This window comes from Heterodontus francisci, chromosome 17 (assembly GCF_036365525.1).
Source record: "Heterodontus francisci isolate sHetFra1 chromosome 17, sHetFra1.hap1, whole genome shotgun sequence".
Classification (NCBI taxonomy): domain Eukaryota; kingdom Metazoa; phylum Chordata; class Chondrichthyes; order Heterodontiformes; family Heterodontidae; genus Heterodontus; species Heterodontus francisci.
In genome coordinates this window covers 88,396,949-88,415,006 of record NC_090387.1, presented here as the reverse complement: position 1 = coordinate 88,415,006, position 18,058 = coordinate 88,396,949, and the positions used below count along the sequence as shown (strand labels likewise).

The following is an 18,058-nucleotide window of genomic DNA, read 5'->3' as shown; positions in this document are numbered from 1 at the left end:
ACTCTTCTCTGGTTGGCAAGATGTAACGAGTGGTGTGCCACAGGGATCAGTGCTGGGGCCTTAACATTATACTACTTAAACACGACTTAGATGAAGTGACTGAGGTATGGTTGGTAACCGTGCTGATGGTACAAAGATAGGTAAGAAAGTAAGTTGTGAAGAGGACATCAGGAGGCTACAAAGGGACCTAGATAGGTTAAGGGAGTGGGCAAAGATCTGGTAAATAGAGTATAATGTGGGAAAATGTGAAATTTCCATTTTGGCAGGAAGAATAAAAAAGAAGCATATTATCTAAATGGCAAGAGATTGCAGAGCTCTGAGATGCAAAGGGATCTGGGTGTCCTGGAGCATGAATCACAAAAGATTGATATGCAGGAACAACAAGTAATTAGGAAAGCTAATAGAATGTTGAGTATTGCTGAAAATAGAGACATGTTGTCGAAGCTTTTATTCTTGCACTGGTCAGGGCTTGACATTTAACTGTCAGTCACAATTAACTGGTGTACTCTCCATGGCAACGCCTCTACCAATCAGAGATCACAACCCAACCAATCAGCACTCTCATCTTATACAGTATAAAGTTGTTGTTTTCCCTTTAATTGGTATTCTTGTGGTTGTCCTGATGAGTGCAAGATGAAAAGCTTTGACAACATGTCGCTATTGCCATCAATACTCAAGTACTGTACTACCAAACGACTAGTTAATAGAATGTCATTGTTTATTGTGAGGGAATTTTCATACAAAAGTTGGGAGGTTGTGCTTTAGTTATACAGGGCATTGGTGCGACAAAATTTGGCGCATGGTGTACAGTACTGGTCTGCTTATTTAAGGAAGGATGTAAATGCATTGGAAGCAGCTCAGTGAAGGCTTACTGGACTAATAGCTGTTATGGACCGGTTATCATATGAGGAAAGGTTGAACAGGCTACGCTTGTAACCACTGGAGTTGAGAAAAGAGTAAGGTCCCGAAGGGTCGACAGGGTGGATGTGGAAAGGATGTTTTCTCTTGTGGAGGAATCTTGAACTAGGGGTTTAAAAATAAGAGGCTGTCCATTTAAGACAGAGATGAGGACATTTTTTCTTTCTCTCAGAGGGTCATGAGTCTTTGGAACTCTCCAAAATGTGATGAAAGCAGAGTCTTTAAATATTTTAAGGCAGATGTAGATAAGCAAGGGAGTGCAAGGTTTTCGGTTATAGGCGGGCATGTGTAGTTGAGGTTACAATCAGATCAACCATGATCTTTTTAAATGGTGGAGAAGGTTACAGGGGCCGAGTGGTCTACTCCTGCTCCTAATTTTTATGTTTGTATGTTCGCATCAATCTATGTCCGCTTGAATTCTATTACTATACCCCTCATTGCTTATTAAATTTCTGGATTTTTGAGTTATCTGCTAATTTTGAAATTACGCTCTATGTACCCAAGTCCACGTCATCAATATACGTATCAAAAAAGCATTGGGCCTAACTCCACGGGGTACCTCTCGCCACTCCAAAAAAAACCGCTGTGTCGTGTTGGTGCTGCCTGTTATCTGACATTGCTTAATTAATTAACATTCCACTTTCTCTGCCCCTTTTAGGTGACGGTGACGGTATTTTGTTCTACGCCTTGGTGTCTGGATGTGTAGGGAGCGGGTTAATAATCCTGCTGTTGGTAATTTTTGTCAAGCGATGGAAATTAGAGAGAAGTGAAGGTAAGTCGTGACACGATCCTGCTTCAGAATCGTGTTTTATCGTTTCGTTACATTTGAGCGCTAAGGCAACGGGAAGCTTAAATGATCCGTACTGGGGTCTAGACTACCAGAGCAGTATCTATTGCACTGAGAGAGATTGTCCTCCTGGGGCCCATTGTTGTGACGAGGGTAGGACCTAAAGCATTAAGGACCCTTCGGAATACTTTCCCCAGGTTTGAATATTAAACTTAACAGTATTTTCATTCTTCGCGATTACTGAAGCTGATGATGTGAACTCTGTAGGTGATGATATGAAGTCTGTACATTAAATGCCGCTAATGTTGGACTGTGCAGGGAGGGACAGCAACCTTAGGGTAGACAACGTGAACCAGGTAGTGGGCATGTAACGCTGGGTGTTCGGCTGTAAAATGGGCTCCAGAGGATCCACTATTAGAACCGGATGCGATTTTTCCACTGATGGTGAGTCGGGTGACTTAGTTCGAATGTTGAGTAACTTTTGGCGGACATGTCGCGCGTCTAGTTCACGATGAAATTGATTATTGATATAAATGTCGTTCTCTAATAGGCACAGAGATCAGTGAGGATATACCCGGTCAGTTCGAGGAGCAGGTCAGTTTCACGCTGATGTAATGAGAAATAGACTGCTGTTGCAATGCACTGCACACGTTATATCGGTATTACTGGGACATTAGAACTGCTCCCGCTAATGGTGTAGCACACGGGAATACTTGCTCGTATCTTGCGGTCAGCGGCGAAACGGCGGCGTATGCCCCTTACTACACAGAGAAATACGAACTTACCTGGTTAGTTGGCTGCAGCAAGATCATCCACTTCTTGCTGCAGCATGACCCAACGTTGGCAGGATCTGCGAGGCCGAGCAGAGTGGCGCATTGTCGGCGAGGCCACCCCACTCCGTAAAACTGTTATTCTCTTTTAAATACATGTATAACCTATTTTAAGTTACCCAGAAAAGGATGATATTTGTAACAATATAATTTATTTTGTTGCGGAAAATACTTTATGATTATGCAGAGCTTTTTGTAGAAGTTTGAAATGCTCATTTAAAGATACAGCAAGAACGATGTGTAATTATGGCACAGCGCCCGCTGTTCTGCGGGATGGTAGGGTGGCGGGGGTAATTTATTGATGGTTCTAACAAGCGCTCTATATACTTCATGAGGTGTTAAAGTCTGCCAGTAATTGCGATTGTGTTTCTTTTCAAAATATACACCGGGCCCCCTGATTGGCATTTTCCTCTTGTTCAGCAGTACATTAACTGCATTTTAAGACTGGAAGGGAAATTCCCCCAATGCTGCTTAAGCTAAATTTATGAAAGAGTGCAGAAACAGCATTATTAGTAAATGAGAAAACAGAGAGTGCACCATCCCGCAGAGTGAGAGACAAATTGTAGACCTAAGTCTACCAAGTAAAATAGAAACGCTTCATAATGGTGATGTAGGTTTCCTAACTTGCAAAGCGAGAATACAGGGGTTTTCTTCCCTCGTCCTGCGTGACATTTGTTGTTTCCCCATGGAGACTCCAAAATGTCGTCACATTCTCGACTTGGAATTTAAAAAGAAATCTATTATCCGATGAGTACTGTTGTCATAAACACACAGTTTCCCTAAAAACAAACATCAAACATTGAACAGATAATTAATAATCGTGCGTTAAAGCAAGACTCTTAACAAATTAGAGCAATCAGACTAGAGCAGATTCCATCGAAATGAATGGATCAGATCTTGTGGTCAGCGGCGAAGTGGAGGCCTACTATACTGATTACGTTTAACATTACGTGCCGAGCTTTTGCGTTGGCTGTAGCGGGAACTGGTTCGCCGGTCTGCAGCGTGGATCCATCAGTGAAGTGAGTGGCGAGGCCGCGAGGTGCAGAGCAATCCAGGCGATGGCACGCCACCTCTGACGTCACGAGCTGGAGACATGCCCCTTGAGATCTGCCTTCAGCTCAATCACGATTGAGTTTGTTTTATGATTATTTATTTCATAGATTTTTAATGGCAGCTCCCTCCCCCCCCCCCCCCCCCCACACACACATCTCCCCCGGCTCCGCCCCCCACCGAGTCTCCCGGTTTCCCAGGTCTGACTCCAGTTCCGCACCCCCCGCCCCCCCCACAACCCCCTCCCACCCCACGTACCTCCAGCTCATCTCCAACCTGCCACCACAGTGCCGCAGAAGTCGGAAAAGAGCCGGAAGTGACGTGTTGGGGGGAAGGTGCGTGGGATCTGCGCCTTGCGGTGCGCCAGGACTGTGCTGGGGGGAAGCGGGTTGATGGGGTTGTGGTGCGGACCTGGAGAGGACGTGCAGGGAGGTAAATTCGGAGCCAGGGTGAAGAGGGCGTGTGCGGAGCTGATGAGGAGGTGTGGAGCCGGGGAGTGGCGGGGGGTGGGAGGTGGGTGTCGAGATGGGGTGCAGAGCTTGGGGTGATGGGACCGGGGTTACGGAGGCATGGTTGACTGGGGGAGGAGTTGCGGAGCTGGGGGTGTCGGGCGGATGATGCAGAGTTGGGTTTCTGGGAGTGCCGTGGTGGGGATGCTGCCGGTGGTGCGGAACTGCCTGCCGTGCGGGAATGTTTGCACACTCCTGTTAATTTAAAGGGCAGTGTTCCAGAGCAGAGTCCACCCCTAAATAAATCAGTTTAAATACTGGGGTAAGTACAGGGCAATAAGCCCAAGTTCCCGAATGACAGGTCCCAACAGGTCTATAACTCTATAACAGGACCGTGAGCATGCGCTCCCCCGGAGCCCATTCAAACGCGACGCAAGTTACTGATTCGAGCGTAAGTCAGCTCCCCGGAAGTTGCAGTGCATTGCGGTCTTCAATAGCAGCGAACTTCTCAGCTTTGGCATTTATTGGCTTTGCAAGATCCCGGCCAATAAAGCACCGAATTGTTACCACTAAAATTCGGTCCCTTGTACACGGGAATCAAGTGATTCACGGGGCCAAGTAAAAGCTAAACAAAAGCGTCGCATTTCCTGTTACGGGGGAAGGAGAGATGATCGGGATGGTTTCCCCCTTTTCACCTCTCCATTGACCGAAGACAGAGTATTACAAAAATGTTTTAATTCCTGGGTGGTACAATGGTCAGGAACAGACAAATGACAGGTTTTCTCATAATTTTTTTTAAAAGATGAATGCTTATTGTTAAACACCCAAATGTAAGCAACTACACTCACTCTCACATAATGATACACACACACAAAAGATTGCGATAATAGAAGTAGCATGGGTTTAGGTCTTATGATTTCAAGACTTCTCTGTTACACTTGCTTTTCCCTAGGGTGAAGACTTGAAATGATGCAGGCCTGTAATTCATTTTTGTTCACTGACGTAAAGCTCTGGGTGTTTAGGAGGATGTTTTGTGTTAGCAACAGCAGATTTCTCTTTTTACATTCCTGTCGTGGTTCAATGGTGAGACCCTAGTACGGTTCCTCCAAGGGAGAATTCAGGGCCAACTCGAGTCTCTGTCTACAGGTGGATTAAAGCTGGTGTTCTTCGGCAGGGTCCTTTTTCTTCATTCACATAGATATTTTTTGTTACAGTCTGCCCAGAATATACCTTATTAAAACCCCTTATCAAAAACCTAGTTTCTGAAATGTGACCAGAGCATCTCTTTCCATTGTCCTCATGATGGTTAAGTCATTGTCAGACAATAGAGTTAGGGTATCACTCATCTCCATACCATCTTGGCAAATAGAGCTATTTACACTCATTTTCTGGATTACAAGTTTGCAGTCGAAGAGACTACAACAGTATTGTGAGTCCAGTTCTTTTCAATTAGTTGGAGAAATGCAGCAATTACCACAGGAAGGGTTGTTTTCATTTTAATAATTTCTCAAAGAAATGTCCGGAAAGGTCATTTGCATTTTAATGATTTCACCAAGACTTGTCCAGACATGAAAATTAGCTCAAGGGTCTTGCAGTTCCATGTGTATTGGCAGGAAAGAAAAGGTCATTTAACCTCTCAACTCCATTTTGTTTTCAGTAAAGTGCGCGTTTCGGGTTTATACTTCATAAATTCATATTTATAGTTCATAACTTCGTACTGCATGATCGGGACACACTTTTAATATTTAATAATGCTTACAGATGTTGATGCACTCCGGAGCAAGTCTTGTGCCTGTTGATACTAGCAATAAATAAGTCGGCAGGAAAATCAGCGAAACATGTGGAAAATCAGCACAAATTGACGGATTACACAGGTCTTTGCTGCTTTAGAGAGCGGGCCAACTACACCATCAGTACACGTTCCTCCAGAGCCCGTTGAGGCACACCGCAATTCCAGTCTTTGGCGCAAGTGCAATCGCTGGAAGTTGCAGTGTCATTGTGACCCTCAATAGCGGCAAACGTCTCAGCGTTAACTGCTGGAGGGATCGCATTTGTCCCCAGTGTCCTCGCCTCTGATCATGTAGTGAATGACCCATGAGGGCAACAATGACACACGAATTCACACAACCCTCCAGTTCTCGCAAACACCACTAAAATTCTTTGACTTTTTTGAAGAATTTGTTCATTTCAGTTGAAGCTGATCCAGTCTGACTGCTATAATGTGTTGAGTCTTACATTAAATCGCAATAGTCAATCACCTGTTCAATGTTTGATATTCGTTTTAAGGGCAACTGAGTGTTGATGTTTGCATCTTGTCAGGGCGAGTTGGATGGCTATTCAAACACGTGACGAGGCATAGCCCAGCTCCATTCTGTTGCCAACCGACATCCCCACCCATAAACTTTTAAATGGGGCTCTGAATGTTGACCAGCGCTGCGCCCTGGCAGCGAAACTGGTATCTCCACCTGCTCCTTACTGGGCGCTCAGCAACTGAGGTTAAATGTGTTTTCTGAAATAAGCAAACTCAGAACTTGGATACACTATACAGCAGCAAACGGGCCAAGACCGTGGTTCAACGTTCCAGGATGAGCTCTGATAACAAGGATTGCGAATGAATATTCAGGGGAATGACACAAGCTGGGAATTAGTTATGTCCATTGTCCTTATATGACAATTATCGCAGGGATAATGTCATTTACAACTATCAACTGCAGTAATTACACTTGCGCAGTCTGTTTTTGTTTTTTGTGGCCCTGTACCGTGCATTTGTGATTTTATATACAGCTAGTATTTCTCCAAAACCGCTCCTCAGATTCTGCGCAGAGGAAAGGCCGGGAGTCTGTCTTACGCTGCTCTCAGGTTCAGTGGGCACAGGGAAGCTGGGAAAACCAGACGTGAGAAAGATCGCACCGTCTATGCCCAGGTACGGCCGAGAAACACAACAGTCCATTCCAGTTAGGACGTCTCCGGCATTAGTGTCTGATCTGAGTAAGGTGTATTGACAGCCTGGAACAACTAGATTGGGTAGCAGATGCAACTTTTCTTTCATTTTTGCTTCCACAGACCAAACAAGGGACGGATGTTAATCTGACTTATGCATCTCTGGATTTCCCCTGTTCCTATAAAATGGCAAGAAGGAAACAGAAGAGAAGGGGAGTGGAGTATTCAGAGATCAAGATAAACAAGCCAAGCATAGAAGTCGAGATTGTATAAACACCAATGATGTTCAATGACGTTACGGTTCCGTGGGAGTTGTCTACCCTGGTGTCTGACTATTACATCTACCAGTGCGTAATGGGCTGTTTGTAAATCGCATTGTCATTTATTGGAATGGGAGGAAGGAGCACGCGATTTAATGACGGCAAGACACTGGCATCTGGACCTGCCTCTATTCTTGAAATTTGATATCCCTGTAACATAAAGGAACCAATGCATTTCTCATCATAGGTTCCAAGTGGGAACAAGGGGAATGGGAGCTCCTTATCTAGTTACATGGGAGTTGATAAGGCTAGTTATTTGGGTCAGCTCTATTATGTAGCATTACATAGCAGTCTTACATAGTATTTGCTACACAAAAACAGACCATTCGGCTCAACAAGCCCATGCCAGTATTCATGCACCACATGAACCTCTTCCAACACTACTTCATCTAACCCGATCAACCTATCTTCTATTCGTTGCTACCTCATGAATTTATCTAGCTTCTCCTTAACTCCACCTATGTTAATCATTTCAACTACTCCTTGTGGTAGCGAATTCCAGATTCTAACCATCCTTTGGATCATACGTGTTCTGATCAATTTCTTTTTAGATTTATTCACGATTATCTTATATTTACGGCTTTCAGTTCGGGTCTCGCCCACAAGCAGAAATATTTTCTATATGTCTATTCTGTTAATTCCTTTTATAATCATAGAAACCTTCATCTTGCCATCTCTCAGTCTTAACAATCATAAGAACGGGAGTGGATGATCTTTGACCTCAACTCCACCTTTCCACATTATCCTAATATCCAATAATTTCCTGAATGTCCAAAACTCTATCAATCTCTGTCTTGAATATACTCAGCGATGGAGTACCACAGCCCGTTTGGGTCGAGAATTCCAAAGGCATACAACCTTTGATTGAAGAAATTTCTCCGCATCTCAATCGTCAATGGCTGGACCTTTATTCTGTGACACCTAATTCTACACTCTCCAACAAGGAAAACATTCTCCCAACATTTTTTCTATCAGCCCATTAGGCATTTTATGTTTCAATGAGATTACCTCTCATTCTGCTAAATTGTAGGGAATATAGATCTATTTACTCAGTCTCTCCCCATAGGATAATCCTCTGATCTCAGGGGTCAATCGACTGAACCTCCGTTACACTCCCTCCAAGGCAAGTATATCCTTCCATAAGTAGAGAGACCAAAATTGTACGTAATACACTGACTGTGCTCTCACCAAGGTCCTATAAAATTGTAGTAAGAATTGTTCACTCTTATGTTCCAATTCCTTTTTAACATAGATGAACATATGATCATATTCCTCATTGTTTGCTTTACTTGCATGTTAACTTTCTGTGATTGATGTACAAGGAGATTCCGGTATCTGAATACCAATATTATCCAGTTTCCCATCATTTAAAAATATTCTGCTTTTCAATGTTTCCTTCCAAAATGGATAACTTCACACTCCCTCTCATTATATTCCATCTGTCATGTTTTTGGCACTCCCTCAATCTGAGTATATCCCTTTGCAGCCACTTTGCATCTTCTTCACTGATTACATTCGCACCTAACTTTTGTGTCATCAGCAAACTTGCATACTTTACATTTGGTCCCCTCATCTAAGTCATTGATCTAGATTGTAAGTTGCTAAGATTCAAGCACTGGTACAAGTTCCACCCTACTAATAACAGCCTGCCAACCCGAAAATGTAAATGATTCCGAATTTCCAATTTCTATCCATTAACCAATCCTCTATTCATGCGAATATATTATCTCCAATCCCATGAGCTTGAATTTTCTGTACTAACCTATTCTGTCAAACCTTATAGATTGTGTTTTGAAAATCCAAATACGCTACATCTGCTCGCTCCCCCTTATCCTTCCTATTAATTACGTCCTCAAAACATTTAATAGGTGTGTCAAACACGATTTTTCTTGCATAAATCCGTGTTGACTCTGTGTAATTGCATGATGATTTTCCAAGTGCCCTGTGATTATGTCCCTAATAATAGAATCTGGCATTTTCCCTGCTATTGATGTCAGGCTAACTAATCTATTGTTTCCTGCTTTCTCTCTCCCTCCTTTCCTTAATAGCCGGGTTACATTTGTTACTTTCCAATCCATGGCAGCTGTTCTAGAATCTAGGGAATTTTGGAAGATCAAAAACAATGCACCCACTATCTCTGTACTTATCTTTTAAAACAAAAACTAGTGTGCAAGCTGTCAGGTCAGGGGATTTGTTGACTTTAAGTACCATTAATTTCTCCACATCATTTCTTTACTAATTATAACTTTAAGACTTCTCATTTTAAGAAAGAACATTAAATCTTTCCTGATAAATATAACCTCTCACTTCTCGTATCATTATAGACAGTTTTTGAATCTTTTCCAGTCCCACTGTACATTTTGATTATAATACGAACATGAGAATTGTTCAAAGTACTCCAAGTGTTGTCTAACCAAGGTTCTATAAAAGTTTAACATAATTTCCTAGCTTTTGAATTCTACACCTCTAGAAATGAACGTGTATGTTTTTATCGCCTCATGAACCTGTACTGCTGCTTTTAGTTATTTGTGTACTGCACCCCCTGATTCCTCTATTCCTTTATACTTATTTTCCAAGTATGTGATTTCTTTATTCTTCCTACCAAAATATATTACCTCACACTTATCTATCTTAATGTTTTTTTGCTAATTATATTCTAATTCTGCAAGTGTATTAATGCCTTACTGCATTTTCTCACATTCCTCCTCTACATTAACAATACACCGGAATCTGGTCCTCTGCAAATTTTGAAATTCGACTTTCGATTGCTTAATCCAAACTGTTTATGTAAATAGCGAACAATAATGGTACAAGCACTAAGAATTGTGGAACATTACTTTTCACCTTTTGCCTGTCTGCATTACTACCTTTGGACCCTACTTTTTGTTTTGTAGCCAGCTTCGTATCCATTCTGCTGCGGTCCGCTGATTTCACACTTTGCTGTTCTGACCTTAGTCACGTGTCTATTATGCCGCATCTTATCGAGTGACGTTTGCAAATCCAAATCTGCTGCTTTGATAATATTCAAATATTTACTGCTTTACCCTTAGCACCTTTTTCTGTACTATTTCAAATAATGCTATAAGATTTGAAATTTCAAAATTTCAAATAATTCGATAAGATTTGATAAGATTACCATTGGCCAAAAACTGAACTGGAGCAGCCATATAAATGTGTGGCGACAAGAGCAGGTCAGAGGCTAGTAATCCTGCGGTGAGTAAATCACCTCCTGACTCCCCAAAGCCTGTCCACCATCTTCAAGGCACAAGTCAGGAGTGTGATGAAGTACTCTCCACTTGCCTGGATGGGTACAGCTCCAACAACACTCAAGAAGCTCGACACTATCCAGGACAAAGCAGGCCACTTGATTGGCACCCCATCCACAAACATTCATTCCCTCCACCACCGACACGCAGTGGCAGCAGTGTGTACCATATACAAGATGCACTGCACCAAAGCTCCTTAGACAGCATCTTCCAAACCTGTGACCTCTGCCACCTAATAGGACAAGAGCAGCAAATACATGGGAACACCACCACCTGCAGGTTCCCCTCCAAGCCACACACCATCCTGACTGGAACGAGATCTCCGTTCCTTCACTGTCGCTGGGTCAAAATCCTGGAACTCCCTTCCTTACAGAACTGTGGATGTATGTACCCCACATGGACTGCAGCGTTTCAAGAAGCAGCTCACCGCCACCATCTCAAGGGCAATTGGGGATGGGCAATAAATGCTGGCCTAGCCAGCGACGCCCACACACCTTGAACGAATAAAAACAAATTATCAAGCCTCACTTTCCCTTTTGGAAACGTGCTTACTGCTCTTCATTTTATTCATGTTTTCTACATGTGTTTCTATTGCATCTTCGAGTAAGAATTCCATTATCTTGCATACTGCCAAAGTTGAGCTAATTGGTCGATAAATTTGTGGACATTCTGTAGCTCCCTTTTCAAATATAGGAATTATATTATCTATCCGCTACTACAACGGCACTATGCGTGTTTTAAACTCTGTTATCTCTTCCCTAACTTACTTTAATATGCACGGATGCAATTCAGCTAGACTATTGATCGATGTATAATTTACCCGTCTCCTATCTTAAATGGATTTTTTGCTTGATCGCTTCTGTTAATATCATGTCCTGGTGAATGCCGAGGCAACGTATTTATTTAATTCCCTGCACTTTGCTGTTAGCAGCGATGCAACAGAGATCACCACTGGCCTCGAAGAAAGCGGCCAAAAAGATCTAATGATCTTCAGGGCATGGATTTCTGCTTTCCTGATATTAATGCGAACATGACATCAAGTCAATGCGATCTCCAAGCGTCCAGAATAAGCAGGGTAAGCAGCAAATCACATTGAAGTATTCTCAGACATCAAACAGGGAATTAAAATGCAGTGATTATCCAACACGTTTTATTATCATCCAACAGAATAAATAAGGACAAGCATATGCGAGTAAGGTCGAAGTTGAAATATTACAAAAAAACTTGAAAAAAATATGTGCCCTGATTTTGTTATTAATGGCAGAGCAAGAATGTTCGCTGCTGACCTCAAGGCTGCCTCAAAGATCAAGCAATCTTTGTGCTTTGATTTCCCCCTTTCCTGAAGGAGGTGCCAAGCCTGGGAATGCCCTGGCATGCTGCAACGGTAATGTCAGCAAGTAGGCAAGCAGCCAATCTCATTTAATTATTCACACATATCCAACCAGTAAATTAAAAGCACTTAACACCCTTCATTTTTGATTTCATTTTCATTTAGATTCAGGTAGAAGCTGAAATAAAGGAAAGCAAACTTTAAAAAATGTTTAAAAAAGGGATTTCTTATATTGGGAAATTTGAAAATCTGTGAATATAAAATTAGCTTTTCAGGGCCAGCGTGTGTGTTTAGCAGTAATTATAAAGTTAGTACGCAGTTACAAATCCAGGTGCACCTCATTCATCAAGGTCTAAAGTAATAGTCGTTTAGTAGTACAGAACCTGAGTGTTGCTGAAAACAGAGACATTTTGTTGAGGCTTTTCACCTTGCACTTATCAGGACAATTTCAAGGAATACCAATGTAAGGGAAAGCAACAAATTTATTCTGTATGAGAAGAGAGTGCTGATTGGTTGGCAAGTGGACTCTGATTGGTAGATGCGTTGCCAATGGAGAATTCATCTGTTTATGGCGACTAGTACATCAAAGAAAGGGAGCTCATTTGACTGCTCCACATGTCTTCGAAGGAATGAGACCTAACCTCCTACCTCTTGCATATTTCTGATATGTCAATGATATGTTTGCTGTATTTGAATCCACAGCTGCATGTATTAATTTCTTCACACACGTTAATGGGCTCCATCCTGCACTCAAATTCTCCTTTGAAATGGAGCTGTCAAATGAGGTCCCTTTCCTTGATGTACTAGTTGAGAAATCTGCTAAGGGATTCTCTATCACAGTGTAACATAAACCTACTTGGTCAATACATGCCTTGGGATTCTTACAGTTCCATGCACTATAAGATTGGCCTTATCAGCAACCTCATAAATAGGGCTCGAGCCATTTGCTCACCATGCAAGCTTGATTCAAAGGCATCCTGAGTGACAATAGTTACCCTGATCAGATAATTTCTCGCTGTACATCGTTTAAACATATGAACAGCCTAAGGCCGGTATTTTATGCCGTGAAAAGTGCCCTTTCGCTGCCATGACATTAGTTTGTCATGTGTGGACCTATCACCATCATGATTTTTCCTTTGTCATGTATGTGTTTGAAGAATATGATACTGTTCATTTTCCTTGTTCCTTGATGCTTTAATTTATTACTTCCTTTTTGCTTTTCAATTTTTTGACATTTTTCCTGAACTTTTCATATTCTCTTGTTTTATCTTTTCCTTTGCTGTATATGTGCTTAGTGTATGTCTATTACTCTAATTTCAATCCTGTCCTTATTTCTTAATCCAGCTATGGTGTATCATTACTCGTTAGTTTGTTCACGTTTTTTAGTGATGTATATTCTTCTGCACCGTGTTGGTCACCGTTTTAAAGGTTCTCCACTGCAGTTCTATTTCTTTGTCAGTATTTGTTCCAGTTTATGATCCATGGTTCTATCATAATCCCCTTAATATCAGCTGTTATTTCCGAATTATTACTTTGATCGTTGTCTCACTTGTACCCTTCAAACTTTATGTTAATCGTGTTACGTTGTGATCTCTGTTGTCATTATGTTCTCTTATGTTTATTGCTCTTGTCTGTTCTGCTTCATTTCCCGTTACTAGATCGAACAGTGCTCCCTCATTGTTGAGCTTTGTATATATTGGGTAAGAAAGAAGTCCTGCACACATTGTAAAAAAAATTCATTACTTTTACCATTTTCACCACCTCTTCATGCTACTTTATTTGAGGATAACAAAATTCTCCCATAGATATTTAGTTTAGTTTAGAGATACAGCACTGAAACAGGCCCTTCGGCCCACCGAGTCTGTGCCGACCATCAACCACCCATTTATACTAATCCTACACTAATCCCATATTCCTACGACATCCCCACCTGCCCCTATATTTCCCTACCACCTACCTAAACTAGGGGCAATTGCTAATGGCCAATTTACCTATCAACCTGCAAGTCTTTTGGCTTGTGGGAGGAAACCGGAGCACCCGGAGAAAACCCACGCAGACACAGGGAGAACTTGCAAACTCCACACAGGCAGTACCCAGAATTGAACCCGGGTCACTGGAGCTGTGAGGCTGCGGTGCTAACCACTGCGCCGCCCCTATTGTTCTTTGTGCTCTGCTCATTTCATATATTTGCTTACATGTTTCTTCCTCCATCCCCTTGTCACTATAAAGTGTTCTGCATCATATTCCTAATAGTCTGATCGATCTCATCCTTTATTCCAAATGGATTCTGTTTCTAACCTCCTGTTAGTTATATCCCTTTCTTCTATTGTCGCTAATTACATCAGCTTCCCACCGACATCTTCCTTCCTTATACTTTCTGGTTATGTCATAACCTGTAATATTATTAGTTTCCCATCTCATTAATCATATACCCGTGTTTCAGTTATTCCTACTACATCTACTTCCTTGCTACTGATTATTGCCTAAATTCCCCCTTTTTATTTCGCATGCTTTCTGGATTTTTGCACAGGCAGGATAAATTGTGTTTAATACTTGTTCTTTTTACTTTATTTTGAACAATCCTTTTATACCTACATTTTATAACAGTATTCGTTTCCTGGCCATGTATGTTAATTTGGAAGGTTTGAACTATGGTGGTTATTTTAGACCCATGTCGCGAATAAACCTGAGTTCCAAGAGGGTTCTGAATGTGTTCCATGTAGATAGTAAATAATTGTTATCAGGCTCCTAACGGACCCTCCGGATAATGTTTGATGACTGCACTTCATTGATCGCGACTATTTCAGTGTAAGAATGTTGCTCCTTCGGTTTAGTTTAGAGCAATTCAAGATTTGAATGTTGAAATAACTTTCATTTCCGGTTATACTCTTTCTGGATGTATTGAAGCTGCATATAAAAACCGCCACTTACTTCTCTGAGGATATTAATCAATCACTGTGTCCATTATAGCAAAATTGGATAGGGAGTTACAGAATATGCTCTGGGGCGTGGATGTCTCCCTGTGTCACTGAGTAATTAATTAGCATCTGCATGCAGCTGAGAGATTATATTTAGATCAAATTACATTAGATGAGAGATTCCTCGCAGTCCAAAACTCTCACATGGAGTCATTTACGTCACATAAGGAGGCCAGTCTGTCCATCGAGTCCATGCCAGTTCTCGCATTAGCCAGTGATTCAGGTGAACATAGAATATAATGAATCACAACGTATCACCAGTATTCACGGTAAAATACAAGCTTTTTAACAGGTGCAGCTGACCACCCCGCCCCTCCCCTCCCTCTAGTCCCACCTGTCCGTGTCCGCACATCACTTCCACAAATAGAGGGCAACACCCCGCCAGTAGCATTTACCTTGCGCAATCATCACTCTTGTCATTTAATCTCGCATGCCTTTCACCCTATCATAAACATTATCTTTCCCTCTCCCTCTCCCAGTTCTGATGAAAGGTCGTCGACATGAAACGTTAACTCTGTTTCTCTCTCCAGAGAGACGTCCAGACCTGCTGAGTATTTCCACCACTTTTTTTGCTTTTCTCTCAAATTTCCAACATAATGGTGACTACGAAAATAGCAATTGTCGTAAAAAAAACACCTGCGTCTCCAATGTCCTTTAGGGAAGAGAACCTGCCGTCCTTTCCCACTCTGGCCTACATGAGATTCCAGACCCACGGGAAATGATTCTTATCTATCCTTTGAAGTGGCCTAACTCGCGATTCGGTTGTATTCAAGAAGACAACTCACCACCACCTTCTCCAAGACAATAAAGGATAGGTAATAAATTCTGACCTTGCCAGTAGCGCCCATGTGCCATAGATGAATCAAAGATCTGTGACTTCTGCTATTGATACCAGATAAGGATCAGAAATCAAACTGGGAAAGCTATGAGTGCAGCTGTTGCAGACAGTACAGTATTGAGTTGTGGCGTAAGGAATCGGACTACAGTGTGATCCAGCCATGGCAGAGAGGAACAAACTGAAGAAGCAGAAAGGGTAGGAAAAGAGAGTCAGGCTGTCGGGAAGGTGAGGAAAGCAGGTAAGTCACTAAACAGACCAAAAAGAGGGTAATTAAAAGGATTTCAACACAGAGAAGCAGTGTTGAGATGCATATGTCGAAATGCACAAAATATTGTGAATAAAACCAGAGAGCTAGCGATACAAAATACAATGGCAGGCGTTTGACATCACAGGATTAACCGTCTCTGCTTAGTCTAGAGGAGGATTAGGAGCTGAACATCCTTTTTTCTAAAATACTCAGGTAGAATATGGTAGGAAAAGCAAGGAGACAGAGTGCATTGAAAGGTTCGATTAGAGTGGGAAAACAGGAATCATACAGTGGTGGAGAAAAAGGAAAATTTGCTTGTTTACACTTAAGGAACGTGAATTTCTCTATTGGCAACAGAATTTCCGATATTAGCAATATTTATAGACCATCAGTCAGCAGAAAAGATGTAACGTAAGCAACAGGTAAACAGATAGGAGAAGAGAACAGAAGCTTTAGAACCATATTGAAAGGTGACTTCGAATTTCTAAAGATAGACGTGATGGATAAAGAGCCTGGCTTTTACATTGTGACCAGGACCCCTTTATAGATCAACTGTCATTTCATTCAATAATAAAGGATGAAGTGCTGGTTCTCGTTCTAGCGCACGGAGTTTAGCAGATAGACAATAGGAAGTACAGAACATTTAGGAGATAGTGATTTTTTTTCAATGAAAAGGAGAAGGTACAACCAAAAAAGTACTGGAAATAAAACAACTTGACCGATATATCATTGGAGGTAACAGATAAAATGGCAAGAAATATTGGTAGCTAAGATCCTCCGCAATTGTTCAAAAAAGGAGCTGCTTAAAGTATAAACTAGATAAATTCCCGCATGAAGAAAGGCCTGCCGAAAAAGGTGGTAGTGTGGTGATTGAGTTTTCGGGCTGTATAGCAAATCTAGCGCTAACAACATAGCGGAAAATCATTCAGAGCATGGACAATAAGGAGACGCAGAAGAAAAAAAAGTAGCAGGACTAAGAGAGAATTTGAAGGAAAATTGGCATATAAAAAATACAACTTCGAATGAAATTATAATGATGAATAAAATAAAGATCGTCATTGAATAGCAATCCGGAATAAACAGCCTCTGACTGACTGAACCTTCCTGAAAGCCTGGCGGATATTTCCCTGTGAAACCCAATATTTATGCTATTGCTGAGTGGGCGAGCACTTCTGTGAAACCATCCAAAAAAACTTAAAGTAAAAGCAAAATACTGCAGATGCTGAAAATTTGAAATAAAAACAAAAAATTCTGGAAATACTCAGCAGGTCTGGCAGCATCTGTGGAGAGAGAAGCCAAGTTAACGTTTCAGGTCAGTGACCGTTCAGCAGAACTGGCAAAGGTTAGAAATGTAATAGGTTTTAAGCAAAAACATTAAGGGGAGCCAGCCTTGGTTGATGATCATACGGGTTGGTTAGTTTATTGCTTATTTATTTCCACGACCACGACTCTGTCTTATCAACACCTTCTTTTTGGTTATCTTTTGCCCCATCCCCGCTTTATTTGTTTAAAACCAATTACATTTCCAACCTTTGCCAATTCTGCTGAAGGGTCACTGACCTGAAACGTTAACTCTGCTTCTCTCTCCACAGATGCTGCCAGACCTGCTGAGTATTTCCAGAATTTTTTGTTTTTATTTCAAATTTTCAGCATCTGCAGTATTTTGCTTTTACTTCGATCCAGATCCCTTGGCCTTTTAATATAATAAAAATCCATTGACCTCAGAACTGAACATTTCAATTAACCCAGTATCCACAGCCTATTGGGGGAAAAGATTGCTACCAGCTGTTGTGTCACAAAGTAATTTTTGATTTCACTCCTGAATAGTCTAACACTTAACATTACATCCACTTCTGCAGGCGTTCCCCACCAAAGGAAACTTTCTCTGTATTGGTCCTATCGAATCCCGTTATAATTTTTAACCACCTCCATTATATAACGACTTAAACCTCTGAACTCAAAGAAGTACACATCATGTAGATGCAACCAGATCCATAATTTAACTCTTACAACCAAGCTGTCAATCTTATGAGTTTGCACTGTACTCCTCCAAGGTCAATACATAATTCCTGAGATGTGATGTACTCCGAATGGTGTCTGAACAA

At 41.6% G+C, this 18,058-nt stretch overlaps 1 protein-coding gene across 5 annotated transcripts in view; it reads left to right on the top strand.

The window, feature by feature from the left end:
* The window catches only part of LOC137379115 (tapasin-related protein-like), a 29,270-nt gene extending 12,117 nt beyond the window's left edge, over nt 1-17,153 (top strand). For 3 of the 5 annotated variants that reach the window (XM_068049824.1, XM_068049821.1, XM_068049822.1), the window contains 4 exons: nt 1,577-1,690; nt 2,256-2,299; nt 6,847-6,957; nt 7,098-17,153. In XM_068049824.1, the coding sequence (XP_067905925.1) occupies nt 1,577-1,690; nt 2,256-2,299; nt 6,847-6,957; nt 7,098-7,247 (419 nt within the window). In that variant the 3' untranslated portion in view covers nt 7,248-17,153. The remainder of the gene's footprint in view (nt 1-1,576; nt 1,691-2,255; nt 2,300-6,846; nt 6,958-7,097) is intronic. The other 2 variants (XR_010976738.1, XM_068049823.1) reach the window with 2 other exon arrangements.
* Nucleotides 17,154-18,058: the final 905 nt, after the last annotated feature.